The sequence below is a fragment of the Salmo salar genome, chromosome ssa27 (genome assembly GCF_905237065.1).
Source record: "Salmo salar chromosome ssa27, Ssal_v3.1, whole genome shotgun sequence".
Taxonomy (NCBI): Eukaryota; Metazoa; Chordata; class Actinopteri; order Salmoniformes; family Salmonidae; genus Salmo; species Salmo salar.
In genome coordinates, this window is record NC_059468.1 from 15,452,018 (window position 1) to 15,469,681 (window position 17,664).

The window sequence follows — 17,664 nt, forward strand, 5'->3', positions numbered from 1 at the left end:
TCCATGAATCAATAATTTCACCCATTTCATGTGACCGCCATCCTAAAAAGCTCTTTGTTCTTTTTTCTTTAACAAATAGAGAGAAATCAATCAATAAATGTATGAATACATTAAAGACCACGTCCTCCATGGCCAATCCACTTGTGAAAGACTGATAGGGAGAACTATTGATTGACCAGGTCAAAGAGGCTGACACAACATGGATGGGGAGAGCCTTAACAGCTGGGTGCAAAGTAGAGTAATTTAAATGGATTATAGGGGTGAAGGGATATATGGAGATCTAGTTTACAGGTCATATTTTCTAGCTAGGTATTAGGTAACATTTTGTTGCTATAGGCTACATTTTGTTTTGGTATTAGGTAACATGTTGGTAGCTAGGTATTGTAACAGTTTGCTAGCTACTAGCTATTGTAACTAAGTAAGCAAAACTTGCCCAAGCCAGAACGCCCATAGGGGCAGGAGCTTGAGGCAGCTTTATGTACAAGTACACCCACTGGACAGGACGCTAATCTATCGCAGGTATTGTAACTAGGTATTGTAATAAGTATTTCAAAATAGCTATATTTGGCTAGTTCATTAAGGAAAAGCTAAGGATATTTCAATATATTGATTGACTTTGAAAGTGCAAATGCAATGTTAGATATATTACATCAACATCAATATGTTGCACATATCAGTTATATATTCAGTGCCGATTATCGCTTCTAGAGAGGCAGGAGAGCAAACACATGATTACATTCTAATATAAACCTATCAGAGGGGTTGGGTTAAATGCGGAAGACACATTTCAGTTGAATGCATTCAGTTGTACAACTGACTAGGTATCCCCCTTTCCTTTCCATAGTTGTTTATGGTAGGGCCATATTTTTCCCTATGTTTTTCTTATGTTGTTGGTCTCACATTAACTAGAGGTGTCGTGACCCTTGTGTGGTCCTCAGTATAATGAGAAACACTTAGGATAGCCAATTAAAATGCAGGTAATGACAGTTAGAAATATGAGGAGGGTGAACGTATGGACAGTTGCTGGGTGATGGATGGGCTTTGTCACTGAGGTAGTGGCAGCAGTGGACACACACACAAAGTCCAGCTGGAGACTAGCGTCAATGCTTAATTACAAGTGGGAGCCCGGGGTCTTTATCACGCCAATAGTGTCACCAAAAAAAACAACCAACTCCCATCCCTACCTCACCTCCCCCCCCCCTTCAAGCTCTAAGGGGGGCAAAGATGAGGGGGTGGAGCTTTGGTATCAACTCCTCTCTCAGAAACCCACCACTTTTCCTTCCCTTCCCTGGCAGAAGTCATGGCCAAATTCAATACAGGTTAATGTGATGGGGTCAGCCAGTCCCAAAAGCCCAAAGCCTACACCCACACATCTCCACCCCACCTTCCGGACATGAACCCCCCTCCCCCATCCTGCGATCTTGTGTATCCGTCAGTGTCATGGTCAGTTGTCATGATCATTGGCTAAGGCTCACTGTGATATGGAAAGCCATTCTTGGAGGATATCACTTACTGTTTAATAAATTCCTAATTAATTATTGAAAATTTACTTTGATTCAGCCTTCAGGCTCTGCCTTTTAGTGAGGTGAGGCAGGTACATTATTACCATTTTCAGACTCTTGTGTTGACCTAAACCGTACTCTGATGGCTCAGATATTTTCTTTTCACATCACTGTGCCAGCAACACTGGTGGATGATAAACCAGGCCAGCTCAGTACAGCTTGGCTCGGCTTACTTCTGCACAGTAGTGGGAAAATGGTATAAGTGTTTGGAGGGAGCTCACATTGAACCACCAGTCTTCCCAGCGCGGTACGCCTCATCCTGGTCCCGGGGCGGTTGGCGGCGCACACGTACACCCCCGAGTGCTCCAGCGACACGTCCGAGATCATCAGGTTTCCAGTGCCCAACACCTGGATGCCCTCCACCCCGATGGAGCGCCCATCTGGAGAGAGCACACAAATGTACACACACAAGTTCACACACAAAGGAATAAGACATAGGCCAACATAATACAAAAAACACAGGGTTCATACAATAAAAATCAAGTTTGTTTAGCAACAAAATCGATGCATGCACAACTATGGGGCAAAACGGGTTTGGCTTAGATTGTTGACAAGAACTATACTATATTTCGTCTCCAATGTTTATTAAAAACATAAATACATTTGCACAATGAGCACTTGTCTCTCAAGTACATTGTTACAGCGGCTTGCTAGCAATTTTTTGTCATGTTAGCATAGACGTGACATCAGTCAAAACACCTTAAAACAAGGCATGGTACCAAGGACAAGAAAAAACTAACTGAAACAAGCCATTACGATTCCACACATAACAGCTTCTTGTTATTGTTGTTAGCTATCTGGCCATACAGATTCGCAAAAACAATGGCCTTCTGCTCCATTGAAGCATGTGCATAGTTTTCGTGACGTTCTCAGCTAACCCGTCTATAGAGCAACATAGTGCATAATACACAGAATAGCTGATACAGAGATCAAATCATTGTTTAGCTGCTAGCATTAACTCATCTGAGTATGGTAGAAATTAAGGCCATTGTACGCCATTCTGATTGCATGAGAACAGTCATTACCCAGCCTGCTCCAGGACACGATGGGCCGGGGATTCCCTGTGGCGATGCACTCCAAAATGGCTGTCTGGTGGACAGTGATGGTCAGGTTCTGGGGCCCAGAGAGGATAACTGGCTCCTTGTAGATCCTGGAAGCCCCACCTGTAGAGAAAGGAAAAGGACACAAACGCACACACACAAAGAGAGATAAGACACTACCGTAAGACCGTTTCTTCAGCTGAATAAGACCATGTTAATACTTTGGCTTAAGCCTATAGGACTTTTAACACAATTTGTGTGATTAGCATAGACGTGGTCAGTTTAGTATTCTTTAGAGAGTGTCCCAAACAACAAAAATTATAGATAAAAAAGCAACATGAACAAACCCATTGGAACACTATTACCAGGTCCCTCTAATTATATGATCTATATTGTAAGGGCTGGTTTCCCAGACACAGATTAAGCCTCGTCCTGGAATAAGATGCGCTATCAATGGAGAGTCGCCATTGAGCAGTGGGGTCATTCCCACTCACCGGTCACATTGAGCACAGCCTCGTGGCTGAAGCGCGTGTTGGCGATGTTAGAGGCCACACAACGGTACACCCCAGCGTCCATCCGCCTCACACCAGTCACCTGGAGGATACCCATGGGCAGGAGAGTGTACCTAGACAAGTGAGGGGGAGCGGTTGAAAAAGGTGTTAGTGCCCACATACAGTAGATGTGACATATAGTTATTCTGAGAATTTAAATGTTAGCTACTTTTCAAAATGCCTATCTGCAGCAAGGTACCTACACAGCTAATATGGCAAACTCTCTTGCAGGGTGACGGCAAGCGCCAAGTTCATTAGCAATCATCCAACAATAACCCATTTTTTTAGGTGTGTGTGAGTGGGTGTATAGGCCTATATATTAGTATGATGATACCTGTTGTCGGTGGTACTGAGTGGGGTTCTGTCCCTCTCCCAGGTGATGTTGGCCTCAGGCACACTGTTGACCTGGCACTTGAAGCGAGCCACACCGCCATCGTCCACTGACATGGACTCTGGGTGGGTATGGAACTTAGGGAGAACTGAGGAAGAAAGAACAACAAAACATATATCCCCATTTAACATTCATTGACTCAGGTTAGTCTCATTGAGATAAAATCTCTATTTTGCAAGAGGAGACCTGGTCCAAGATAAGCAGCAGAGTCAACAATATTACACAGAAATATACACTGAGTGTACAAAATATTAAGAACACCTTCCCCCCACTTTTGCTTTGATAACTGCCTCAATTTGTCAGGGCATGGATACTACAAAGTGTCGAAAGATTTCCACAGGCTCCAATGCTTCCCACAGTTGTGTCAAGTTGGATTGATGTCCTTTGGGTGGTGGACCATTCTTGATACACACAGGAAACTGTTAAGCGTGAAAAACCCAGCAGCGTTGCAGTGTGTTTATCTTAAATCTTGTCTGAACATTATATGTTTTGTGTGTGTATGTTTTGTGTATGTCCACATGTCAGTACACTTAGTGGGGTGTACCATTCATCACCCACAGTGACTCAAATAAACAAAAGAGATGAAAGAGTCTGAAGTGGTCTCAAGTTGCAAGGTATGCAACTAAGGTGTTCTCAGCATGGAGCATCATTTATAACAGAGTCTATAGAGTCCGAGGGGGTCTTGGGTTGCCAGGTATTTTTATTTAATTTTTTTATTTCACCTTTATTTAACCAGGTAGGCAAGTTGAGAACAAGTTCTCATTTACAATTGCGACCTGGCCAAGATAAAGCAAAGCAGTTTGACACATACAACAACACAGAGTTACACATGGAGTAAAACAAACATACAGTCAATAATACAGTAGAAAAAAAGTCTATATACAATGAGAGCAAATGAGGTGAGATAAGGGAGGTAAAGGCAAAAAAATGCCATGGTGGCGAAGTACATACAATATAGCAAGTAAAACACTGGAATGGTAGATTTGCAGTGGAAGAAAGTGCAAAGTAGAAATAGAAATAATGGGGTGCAAAGAAGCAAAATAAATAAATAAATAACAGTAGGGGAAGAGGTAGTTGTTTGGGCTAAATTATAGATGGGCTATGTACAGGTGCAGTAATCTGTGAGCTGCTCTGACAGCTGGTGCTTAAAGCTAGTGAGGGAGATGTGTTTCCAGTTTCAGAGATTTTTGTAGTTCGTTCCAGTCATTGGCAGCAGAGAACTGGAAGGAGAGGCGGCCGAAGGAGGAATTGGCTTTGGGGGTGACCAGTGAGATATACCTGCTGGAGCGCGTGCTACAGGTGGGTGCTGCTATGGTGACCAGCGAGCTGAGATAAGGGGGGACTTTACCTAGCAGGGTCTTGTAGATGACGTGGAGCCAGTGGGTTTGGCGACGAGTATGAAGGGAGGGCCAGCCAACGAGAGCGTACAGGTCGCAGTGGTGGTTAGTATATGGAGCTTTGGTGACAAAACGGATGGCACTGTGATAGACTGCATCCAATTTATTGAGTAGGGTATTGGAGGCTATTTTGTAAATGACATCGCCTAAGTCGAGGATCGGTAGGATGGTCAGTTTTACGAGGGTATGTTTGGCAGCATGAGTGAAGGATGCTTTGTTGCGAATTAGGAAGCCAATTCTAGATTTTACTTTGGATTGGCAATGTTTGATGTGAGTCTGGAAGGAGTGTTTACAGTCTAACCAGACACCTAGGTATTTGTAGTTGTCCACATATTCTAAGTCAGAACCGTCCAGAGTAGTGATGCTGGACGGGTGGGCAGGTGCAGGCAGCGATCGGTTGAAGAGCATGCATTTAGTTTTACTTGTATTTAAGAGCAGTTGGAGGCCACGGAAGGAGAGTTGTATGGCATTGAAGCTCGTCTGGAGGGTAGTTAACACAGTGTCCAAAGAAGGGCCAGAAGTATACAGAATGGTGTCGTCTGCGTAGAGGTGGATCAGAGACTCACCAGCAGCAAGAGCGACATCATTGATGTATACAGAGAAAAGAGTCGGCCCAAGAATTGAACCCTGTGGCACCCCCATAGAGACTGCCAGAGGTCCGGACAACAGGCCCTCCGATTTGACACACTGAACTCTATCAGAGAAGTAGTATGCGACAAAGGTCTTTGCAGTATGGAGCATCATTAAGACCAGACTCTATTGCCTGTTTTGACAGAGAGGGGACTACATTTAGTGATCTCCTATAGATACAAAATCCATGCTTTGACCTCCACAGTTTTTATGACTGCTGTAGCCTTACCCTGGTAACATTCGCTGCTGGTTCTCTCTAAATCACATTCAGAAGGGAATATTATTGACTAATCATGTGTTTGTGTAGCCAGGCTACACATTGAACATATTACTAATTGTAAAGCCTCGTTCACATTAACCATAAGCAATCCGTTACGTTGCATCGGATGTCATGCATTTCAATGGGGACGTCCACAACAGAGTGGGATTGCAAAGTAACTCAACAAAACATGTATTATTACCTGAAACAATATATTTATGCTGTTTTGAATGAAAAGGTCATATTTTGCAATCTCCCAAAATAAATCTCTGACGAGATGGCTCTCCACCATCTTGCGTTACAAACACTACACTTGTTCGTTCAGTAGCGGGGCAAGACTCCGTCAAGATGACGTATAGAGTAATGAAATACGACACAATGTGTATGGGGCATAAGAGTGTTGGCAAACCACACTCAAACATATGTGATTATTCAAGGCTACTCTAAAACTATGTTTTATGTACTGGGCAATAATGTATATGTATTATGTAACTCTTGTATTTTTCCCTTGACATTTGTAAAATGGCGCCTCGGCCATAAGTCAAGATGTGTAATCTTTGTATTGATATAGTCTTTAAAATGAGTTACTTAGCTACTGTATTAGCACCAGTAGTGGTTGGCAGGTGGAGAACAACGATCCCAGCAAGTGCAAATTAACAATTTCCCTTAATACTCAATACTATGCTATCTTGTGTTGTGTATAGATAGATAGATAGATAGATAGATAGATAGATAGATAGATAGATAGATAGATAGATAGATAGATAGATAGATAGATAGATAGATAGATAGATAGATAGATAGATAGATAGATAGATAGATAGATAGATAGATAGATAGATAGATTAAATGTTTTCTGTGTATTGTATGTACGTTGAGTGTTGGACATCCCCTCTACATAAGTGACTGTTATGTAGGCGACTGGTACATACTGTAGGTCACCATTACATAAATTACACTAGGTTAAACAGTATGTAAGGGAGGGGAACTCACATGCAAGCTGAACCCGGGCCTTGCGGCTGACCAGCATGCCAAAGCGGTTCTGGGCGGCGCAGTCGTACTCTCCAACGTCCGTCTCACTTCCATCTCTCTCTAGTCGTTTCTGGAAGCTCTGAATGAAGAGGGTCCCATTGGGCAGCACCTGTACCCGCTCCTCCACAACCATGGGCACCCCGTTCCTGCGCCACGTGATTGAGATGGTACCCTCACCCTCCACCCGGCAGTCCAGCATCAGCGGCCGATCCCGCACAGCGATGACGTCACTGGGCTCCAATAGGAACGCCAGCTCCTTGGCACCACATACATCTAGAAAAGGGGGGAAGAAGATCATTGGCAGTTAGGGTTGAGAACATCAGTGTTGGTTCATTTTGTAGACCAGTACAGCGGGGAGAAATTATGTCATGTAGTCCAGGATGATGAGGATAATACTGTGTTTATTATTGTGAACACCGGTGATGCAATTGCATTTGTTTATCTAATCACCCACTATAAGTAAATTCCTAAAGGAACTCAATGTTGGCTATATAGTTTACCCATAAAGTACCTTTCAACCCAATCACTATAAGATGAGGTAAGGAGGACCAGTAAGGGAGCTTGATAATCAGACCTTATGGGACAATCTAGTAAATGAAAGAATTCAAACTACACCTCACAGCACTTTGTACTGGGGCACTGAGCATGTCATGGCTGGAGCCTTGCCTGTCTCTAATCCATTCATACACCAAGTTTCCCGTCCTATGCCCTCTGTATCTGTGTTTACAAGCAAAGACGTAGACACAACAACACAGAAGGGGACCAGAATAGAGACGGACAGCCACGTTCGCCCCAGGGGCGAACTCTTCCAATCCCAAAAACTGCATTTGACACTCTACACCGGCCAACTGATTGATGGCTGTGTTAGTTCTGCGTCCACAAGACTTTTACGGAAAGCGGACAGAATAATAGGGCCAAATGCCGGGGAGTCATTGAGCCAAGGAGGGTAGGAACAACGGCCGAGACGGAGGCAGAAGACTAGCAAGGGTTAGTGGGGTCAAGTTAGGAGAACTTCTATTAAACCAAGCGCAGACTGATCCCTAAGAGGTTATTAAACCAAGCGCAGACTGATCCCTAAGAGGTTATTAAACCAAGCGCAGACTGATCCCTAAGAGGTTATTAAACCAAGCGCAGACTGATCCCTAAGAGGTTATTAAACCAAGCGCAGACTGATCCCTAAGAGGTTATTAAACCAAGCGCAGACTGATCCCTAAGAGGTTATTAAACCAAGCGCAGACTGATCCCTAAGAGGTTATTAAACCAAGCGCAGACTGGCGACAATGGCGCAGTGACGACACTCATACTTGTTCTTACCCCACCTCCCCACAACCCCTAGAAATTCTCATCACCATAAACCAACACACCCCTCTATGGGGGCCATCTGCCCCTCTAATTCCCCCCCGCATCCCTGCATCCCTTTCACCAAGGCTCCGGGGTGACTTTCCCATGCCACTGAATCACCCCATTCTCCTCTCGAAGTTGACCCCGCCGACACGGCAAGTCTTCCCCATTTTCTTCATCTTTTTGGGGGAAAACAGATTCAAAAACCCCTGCCCCACCCTGACCCCTCGAGATGGCCGCTCCCTTTCTCCCAGCTGTTGAGGTGGGGAGGAAAAAAGGAGTGAGAAAGTGACACACCCTCAAAGCCCCATGCTCTTGAACTTGCATGATGAGACGCACCATCAAGTTAATGGAGAACTTTTGCATCCATTTATCAAAACTATAGCGAACCCCCCCTTTCTTCTCATCTACCCCCCCTTTCTTCTTATCGTCCCCTCTGACCGCCACCACAATCACATCACACCTTCACACCCTTCCATACAGCACCTGGCAAAGCTGAGGTCTCACATCCATGACTTTTGCCCTTGACTTTAATTGTAATAACAATGTTCTCACAAATCCTCTCTTCATCCTCTTCATCCTCTTCTTTCTGCTGACCACTCCACTTGATTAGTGTCTCTGTGCACCCTAACTTACTTTTACAATTTCATACAGAATAAAAATATTACAAAACATCCTGGTAGCCTGGCAGTTAGGAGCGCTGGGCCAGTATCCGGAAGGTTGATGGATTGAATCCCCGAGCCGACAAGGTCAAAATCTGTTGTTCTGCCCTGGAGCAAGGCAGTTAACCTCCAACAACTGCAACCTGTGCATTAATGAAGTCAAATAAAGCATCCCGCTCTACCTCTCTGATTCAAAGGGGTTGGGTTAAATGCAGAAAATACATTCAGTTGTGCAACTGACTATGTATCCCTTTTCCCATAAGGCACTAAAGTTGAACTTCAATTTTTTTTACTTTATGTCCTGAATACAAAGCATTATGTTTGGGGCAAATCTAACACAACACATCACTGTGTACCACTCATCATATTTTCAACCATGGTGGTGGCTGCATCATGTTAAGGGAGTTTTTTTTAAATGAAAAGAAACGGAATAGAGGTAGGCACGGGCATATCCTAGAGGAAAACTGGTTCAGTCTGCTTTCCAACAGACACCTTTCAGCAGGACAATAACCTAAAACCTAAGGCCAAATATACATTGGAGTTGCTTACCAAGGCAACATTGGATGTTCCTGAGTGGCCTAGTTACAGTTTTGACTTAAATCGGCTTGAAAATCTTTTAAGAATAATGTGTATTGACTCAGGGGTGTGAATACTTATGTAAATAGGATGTTTCTGTATTTATTTCACAATACATTTGCTAAAATGTCTAAAAACGTTTTACTTTTGTCATTATGCGGTATTGTGTGTAGATGGGTGACAATTTTTTTATTGAATACATTTTCAATTTAAGCAAACAACAAAATGTGGAATAGGTCAAGAGGTATGAATACTTTCAGAAGACACTATATCAGTATAATAGAGCATAATATTTTAGATATATGGCTCTCTAAGATGTGTTCAAATTGCTAGGCCTCAACCCAACTTTGCACTGAATAGCCACGATAATAATATGCATCTCTATAGCCTTTCTGCATTAGACATTGCTTCTTGACGCATCAACAAAGAGATTGATCAAGGGTCCCCTTCTTTTGTATGCCAATAAACGCATTCACATGGCCCTAATCTGGGTGATATGATGCCTTCAAGGCAGCAATGTAATCACTATGGCCTTGGCTGCTACATATTGCTAGCTAGTGACAAGGCAATAGGGTACTAGATTAAGGCCTTTGAAGTTTGCCTACATGTGCTCTCTCTCTGTAAGATTACCAAATGTTGATCCAACTATGCTAATCATCCACTATAACCTACCTGTTCTTATATTGATGTGGGATGGAGTGCTCAAGTTAGAGGATTAATCCAATTTCAGAGGTGGAAGGTCCGAAATTATTTTTTTCTTCTTCTGAGCAGCAGGGGATCCCCCACCCAGTCCCCACCCTGGAGGATGCGACCCTAACCCTTCAGGGGCCATGAGTGAGTTGGAGGAGAGTTGATGGAAGGGGGGAGAGGGGGATGGAGGGGACAGCTTGCGTCCGGCCACCAGGTCTGCCCCGAACCCCCACTCACTCGGGAAACCATTGTCTCCTAGGCCATTGGCCCTGAACTTTACAGGCTATTCTAATGGCGGCCAGGGATCATCTTAGCCAGCCACCCACCCCTCAAAAAGAGTGGGAGAGTGAGTGAAAGGGGGTCCTGAGCGCCTGAGCGCCCGGGATAAGGCAAAACCTACGCAAATCCCCTCATTGATTGCGTTACGCCTTCCTCTCACATAGCCTTACCCCGCTCTCTCTTTATCTATGTTTGAGTGGCAGCCAGCTACAGCTGCACTGTGACTGAAGAACCAGTATATTAAAACTGAGCCCTGGACCAAACGTACATACAAAGTGCTATAGGCTTTAATAAAGCAATAAACAATCTATTGAATGGACTTGGATGGAGGGGTTGCCTGAGAAACTCATACTTTACAGGGCTGTTAAAGTGCAATGAAGTGTTGGGGCAAGGAGAGAAGATTTGGTCTCACATTAGTAATCATGTGGCATATTCGAGGGAAGAAATCTACTGACAGTATTGGCCTATGTTTTATAATCAATAGTGCATCAACATGTAGGCTGCACTTGTGCTGAAATGTCTAAAAGTAACATTTTTAAAAAGTTTGGTAATGCTTGACTTAATTAACAGACTCCGGGACAGTTGTTAACAGACTCCGGGACAGTTGTTAACAGACTCCGGGACAGTTGTTAATGTCTGCAGGCATAATGCTTTATAACTTGATATAACTTGTTATGAGCTTTTATAATGTCTGATAATAAGTCTTGCAATATCTTATGGTAAAAAAATGCTAATTTAAGAAAAGTGCATTGTGACTTTCTTTGGCTACTTGGTTCACAACTGATTATAATTTCAATTTCTGTGGCCAAAAAATTATTAAAAAACGTAAGAAAAGCTATTGAAACTCCATCCTTCCTATCTAAAAAAGTAAACCAGGGCTTTTTGTGTGGGATTACAAATGTATTATACTGTGCACCTCCAAAAATTCCTCCCCTCCCCTCTTCTCCCCCATTAGATCTATTAAAGCAGTGGGGGATCCGGAGTAAACAATGGCTGAATGCGGAGCTAGGGAGCTATGGCGCTTGGGGGAGGAATCCTGAAGGAACAGGGTGTGGAAAATGGGAATCGCTGGGAGGCGTGAGACTCAGTGCCCTGCGGTTCGCCCCTTTGTCTCGCTAATGGGAGTTAAACTCTCTCCCTCGCTCGGAGCCCGCCGCCTTCTTTTAGTGCTTATGCAAACATGCTATTGTAGCGGGCTACGAGCTTGCGGGGAGGAGGGGGGGGGACACCCAAGTCGCCTAAGTCTTTTGTTTAAGAATTGATCGTCATTAGCTGGCATATGCCAAGTTCAAAGTGGAATAAACACGACATCACTGTTTCCGATGTTGAGGAGGAAGCTAAGCATGTGCCACCCATGTTTGAACTCCTCCCTTATAAATGGCAATGGGGGGGCAATTAACTAACACTGCATGCAAATTACTGCACTGCTTTTGATTGTAATGGACACCATATTATCCATTCATCCAGTTCATTGGGAGAAAAAACTATGAATCAGCTATTTTTGAGCTTGGCTTTCTTAGTTCTGGGATTGTTTTCATGCCTGGAGACATTAACACATTTAACTGGCAGCCTTACATTTCAGGCTATTTGTGTGTTTGGATCAACTACAAAATCCAATTTAAAACACCTCCACTCCACCTCAACACAAAGAGCCATGAAAATTTACATTTTTTGGAATTATTGATCCTCATTTCTGATTGATATCACGGAGAAGGTTCCCAGAGGTCAAAAAGCTGAATTGACCATCTGCATTTGTAGATGGGATTGTTTCTGATGGGGATGGACAAACACACAGGTCTTAAAAGGACCTGAACAAATTTCTGCCTACTCTAGACCCCTCTTAGGATCAATAAGAAATAATCTCCAATGCGATGGGGAGGAGACCTTACTGCATGCCCTCTTGTTTTTAATCACTGGGATGTGGGTAAGCAGAAGGGGACACAGCCAACAAGGAAATCTCATTAAACAAAGAAAGGCATTGTGGGCCATGGTGGGTCCTCCTAGGGCATAACACAATAATCTACACAAAGGCCATATCTTGTAAGGTCCTACCACACTGGGCTTAAAGGCTTTCGACAAATCAATCTACTGGTATACCTGCAGTATCTGGGTGGTGTTCAGCAGGGCACACTGTAGAAAAATGCTTTGCAACGGAAAACAAAAACCAGCTTTTCTTATTGGATGAGTTCAGATAGTTCCTGAAAGTTCGACCCAGAGTTCGAAAACTATTGTCTGATCATTGATATGGTCACTAATACTTCTACTCGCCTTCTCCATGTCTGAATGTCTGTTTGAATTGGACACCGGCTAAAGTATTTAGAGCCTCTATGGTAATTTTGAGTATAATGTCCTCCGTTTTGGGTTTGATACCACAGTCACGACCACTGGATATGGTTTCAGAAAATTGCACCAAGCAAGGTACACTGTTGGTACCACTACAATTGTCATTGACAAGTCTGTACTTTATTTACCAACACGATGGGTTGGGACTTAATGAAAACCTACAATGATGCAGCCTTTTAATTAAAAACACCAGCTCCTCTGTAAAGGTTACCACACACTCGGTAATCACCAGAGGGTGTTTTAATTAAAATAACAAATGTGTGTAGTATACACTGGCGCTCGGGTTAAACAACGAGCGTTAATACGAGAGAGGATTAACTAACCAGGTGTTCGATCAGGCCGCTATTTGTCTGGCGGTCTATTGATAAACACCCATGCCAAGAGCGATATCCAATGTCCCAGGTGCCCTTGATGATAAACACACGGAAGGAAGCCTTACTGAAACCATTGGAGTGTGTCAGACAGTGTTCTATGTTTGTCATCAACTTCAAATGACTGTCTGTATCTCATATCCGCTGCAGTTCTGTATAGCAAGCCTGTTATTGTCTCATTAATTGCCCACAAATAGCAAATGGTACAGTATATAACTCTCTGCAGATAACGGTTTGGATGACAAAGCTGTAAGAATACAATAGCATGTCCCAATGGTGCTTACTGCTTGTGTAATTAGAAATGTCAGTAGCATCAATTAGCAGATCATGACAGGGACTCCTCTGTCCCCATCATCCCATCAGTGAGTGTCAGTGAACACAATAGTAGGAAAAGGGGATACCTAGTCCGTTGTACAACTGAATGCCTTCAACTAAAATATGTCTGAATCAGAGAGGTGTGGGGGGGCTGCCTTAATCGACATCCAAGTCTTCGGCACCTAGGGAACAGTGGGTTAACTGCCTTGCTCAGGGGCAGAACGACAGACATTTACCTTGTCAGCTCGGGGATTCAATCCAGCAACCTTCTGGTTACTGGCCCAACTCTCTAACCACTAGGCTACCTGCCACCGCTCATGCAGCAGCCAATCAAATGGGAGCTGCTCTGGTACACAGGAAGAGTATATTGAACCTCTGTTAAGGCCAGGTAACCCTTTAGTAGCCTAGGTGAACTCACACTATTAAACACACCATTTAAGCACCTACAGATGTAGGATCTTAATTTGACCCTGTTGCAGGAGAATGTTCATGCTATGCAGGAAATGTTTAACTTGTAGTGTATTTGAGGTTTAAAAAGGCTTCTGATGTTTATAATTTTCACTTTGAAATATTAGACTTAATTTTCCCTAATGAATCAACACCTATAACAATGTCCCTTGATCATAATCCACATAATAATTCACATTTCCTGTTGCTCCAGGATTATTTTCCTGCTGTAGCAAATTGCCTCAAATTAAGATCCTACATCTGTAGGGATTGTGATATGCTAATATCATCCAATACCATTCCGAATGTATCTGAAAAATCACACTAGGTTATGTTTTGAGTGGAACATTCTTTTAAGAGATTAATGGAACTGGTTCTACATCTGCTTTACACAACACAGTGGGTAAAACCCACACACCATGTCACAAGCACCCTATCAGTGTCTCTGTGTCAGGTTTCCCACGAGTTGTCCCGCATGCATGGGTTCTGGGGTCAGATTAGCTCCCTCAGACTCATGCTGCGATATGCCTGTCACATTGGCCCCCATAATTGTACCTTCAGCAGAGAAGATCTGCCATGTATTACTATAAGCCCTAGGAGGATAGAGATGTTGCCCTCTTTTAATGCTGGATGGAGGGATGGAGCAGTGGCCCAGCACAGGGCTATTGTCCACGTGTGGATTAAACCAATGGGGTGTCTTGTTGGACTTGGAGGGGTCCTATGGTGTTATCCCTATATCTAGCTACCTCTGGACAGTGTGTGCGTGTGTGTGTGTGCGTGCGTGCTGGTGATGTGATGTGGACATGGTCACGGGCAACTGTGGGAGGATTACCCTTGACGGACACACACACAGCCTTTTTAATAAGGTCTCAATCTGCGCCAGATTCACAGAGAGGGAGCGCGGGCCTGTGTTATGGAGATGAGGGTGTGTGAAGGTCAGATCACAACTGGGGCGGGGTGAGGCGCCTAGCCATTGTCTCCTGGGCTTTTCTTGTCCCCCCATCACCAACCACTCCATTGACCAGGAGGGGGACCCCAAAGGTTAAGTCCCCCACCCTACCCCACCCCCGTAGGTCACAACAGCCCCCTCTTTCTTCCAGAAAGGTCATATGTCCCTCCCTCGACCCCTTTCTCCAGTCCATCTCTCCCAGAACACCAGTTCTGCTCCTTCAATGAGTTGTTGTTTGGATGGGATACTATATGAGGCCTGATTTGATTATAATACAAAGGACCGCAACACACTGGACCCTAAACATTGGGCCTAGAGCCTATTTTAAGTTAGGCCTTAACTTTCTAAAGCATATGAAATGTTACAACTTAGTTTCTTGATATTAACTTTTTATATTAGTTGTTAAGCTTATTAATTTCTTAGTTTGTTACAAGAGGCGGTGATTGTTTTGGTACTGTTCTGAAAGGAGCTGAAATTAACTTGACTTTGGTTTGGAGAGTTGATCATCACATTCAAGGGTTGAAGAAAATTGTTCCTATCTGTAAATCCTGTGTTGTGTATGTGCTAGGCAAATTATGTATAGGCCTAATCAAACGACCCCTGGCCTCTTCAACTCATTTGATATCGCCAGACTTGGCCTCGATATTTATCATTGACTTGAAAAAAGGTAACACAAAATAGCCTCTTCTTTTTAAGTTTGAGTTGGAAGATGAACTCTACATCAGCAATGGATGGAAGGGGAAGGGGTCAAATTATAAAGGTTGTATCCAAACAGATTTCCATATAATCACATAGGCATACCCTAACTCCAAAATAAGGCACACACACGTGTGTGTTCAATGTTCTCTGAAAATGAACAAATTGAATGTTATCCTGAAAAGAGCAAAATTGTTGTAAAATGATTAACAATACATTAATAGATAATGTATATATCTACGTGTAATAGAACCAGTTTATGAGAAAGGCAAGTAAAACTCTTCTGACGTGTATTTCTCAACAATCTTATATCATTGATAGGCCTACTCATCATCCAATTAACAAACTGACAAGGGTCCCAACCAGAACAGCTGTGTAAACTGGGCTCACACAACGCTCCACTCATGTTTATGCACGCCCGCTAACAGCCTCATTAATTAAGCCTAATCAACCACGTCGTTTCCCAGGGGGTGGCCTTCGGAATACAAATGTAGGCCTACTGTTTTCAATTGTAATTAACCGAGTAATATGAAATAAGCCCCCCCTCCATTCAATATCCTCAAATCAATACTGTTCGCATTGTTTTTATTAAAGGGAGGGAATGCACACTGCTTAACACTGGTATTGATTAGGCCTAATGGGTGTGCTGATGAATATCTGAGTTCTATAGCATGATTTCAGGTCATTCTCAGCCATCCATTGTCATTGTGGATTCACTGATATACATAGCTATAAATTATTTCGATGTACATTGGTTTATTTATCACTTTCCTGATCAGATAGGTTTGATTTGGGTTTTACTATCAAAACGCAACATCCAAAGTTCCACTTGAACTTGACGTCTTCGGTCAACACTTTATTTCAAGTTCCAAAAACATATTGCACCTATATGATGCATATTGTTGATTCAAAGCCATACAATCTACATCATAGCAGTTAAAATCGATCACATATGTCCAATTATCTTGATTAAACCCGAATCGAATCGAATGGACCATTCGTTCGTGAGCAGGTGCTAAATATTAGCTTGCTGTGCATCAGATGAAAAGAAGTTGGCATGTCTTCTTCCTAATACACAACCATCAATATCTGTAGATATCGTAAAAGCTGGTGGTACACATCCCATAAACTTTGACTGGTCCTATAAAACTTTAATTGAAGCTGACAAAATCCATATTTAACTAGGCCTACCACTATCAATTCAAATCAAGAGAGATAAATACTGTGTAACAAAACGTAGAGCCGACATAAAGAAAATGCATATAGGCTTACACACGCCTATTGAAACAGAATAACCAGATTTTGTTCAATTATACAAACTAAACAATGAACAAAAACATTCGATTAGAAACCATGCAGTTTCTATGAATTATAGGCCAACTGTTACACACTAACTTCGTGAACCATTGTTGCCTGTCAATAGATCCCCAGTCCCCCACTACAAAGTTGTTGTGCAAAAACAACAAACCCATATAACCACATAAATAATATAATAAAAAGCATACTTACTCAAACAGATGAACGCCGCCAAACAGGCGAGCAGCATCCTTGGCCGGTTCATTTTTTACTAATAAAGAAAATAGTATTTTGGCTTTGCTGAAATGTCTTCTGGCCCCCCCAAAAAATCGAAATATATTTATTCTAATTGCTGAGACGAGTCTTCTTTGGAAAGCTTTTGCTGAGATGTCTTCTTTGGAGACCTTACAATAAACGTGATTCACTTTTATTAAAAAATGTCTACTCTTCTTTATAATCCATTGTCCAGCGTATTGGCCGGAGCTGGCAACTGGTCACGTCCAAAGCTACTTTAAGAATACTGTTTTGCCTATTCAGGACCAACGGAAGGGACAGCGGACATTAGGTATGCAGCGTCATTGTTGTCCCTGCTGACACCCGCGGTCAGTGAATGGACATTGACACAACAGCTTTCACCGGCGCTGGCAGGTTGGTCCCGCCCAATGAACCAATCACATAACGCGGCGCTTCGGAGGCGGAGGTGCGTTGTGCCTCAGAGGCATGATTGATTTTCATTTGAATGGAGCCCCGGCCACTTCTCCGCTCCGCTGCTCCGGCTTGATGTCACATACACATACCATAATCACTACGGACAGCTGTGGTCAACCCGGAGAGCAG

The 17,664-nt window shown here is 43.2% G+C and overlaps 1 protein-coding gene across 2 annotated transcripts in view; it reads right to left on the bottom strand.

Moving 5' to 3' along the window:
* Window positions 1-17,413, bottom strand: part of LOC106588558 (immunoglobulin superfamily DCC subclass member 3) — a 37,881-nt gene extending 20,468 nt beyond the window's left edge. Inside the window, exons 1-6 of one of the 2 annotated variants that reach the window (XM_014177689.2) lie at window positions 17,041-17,413; window positions 6,824-7,135; window positions 3,488-3,632; window positions 3,097-3,227; window positions 2,588-2,725; window positions 1,784-1,942 (exon numbers count right to left, since the gene is read on the bottom strand). In XM_014177689.2, coding sequence (XP_014033164.1) covers window positions 1,784-1,942; window positions 2,588-2,725; window positions 3,097-3,227; window positions 3,488-3,632; window positions 6,824-7,135; window positions 17,041-17,092 — 937 coding nt within the window. In that variant the 5' untranslated portion in view covers window positions 17,093-17,413. The remainder of the gene's footprint in view (window positions 1-1,783; window positions 1,943-2,587; window positions 2,726-3,096; window positions 3,228-3,487; window positions 3,633-6,823; window positions 7,136-17,040) is intronic. The other variant, XM_014177688.2, reaches the window with a different exon arrangement.
* Between the last annotated feature and the right edge of the window lie 251 nt (window positions 17,414-17,664).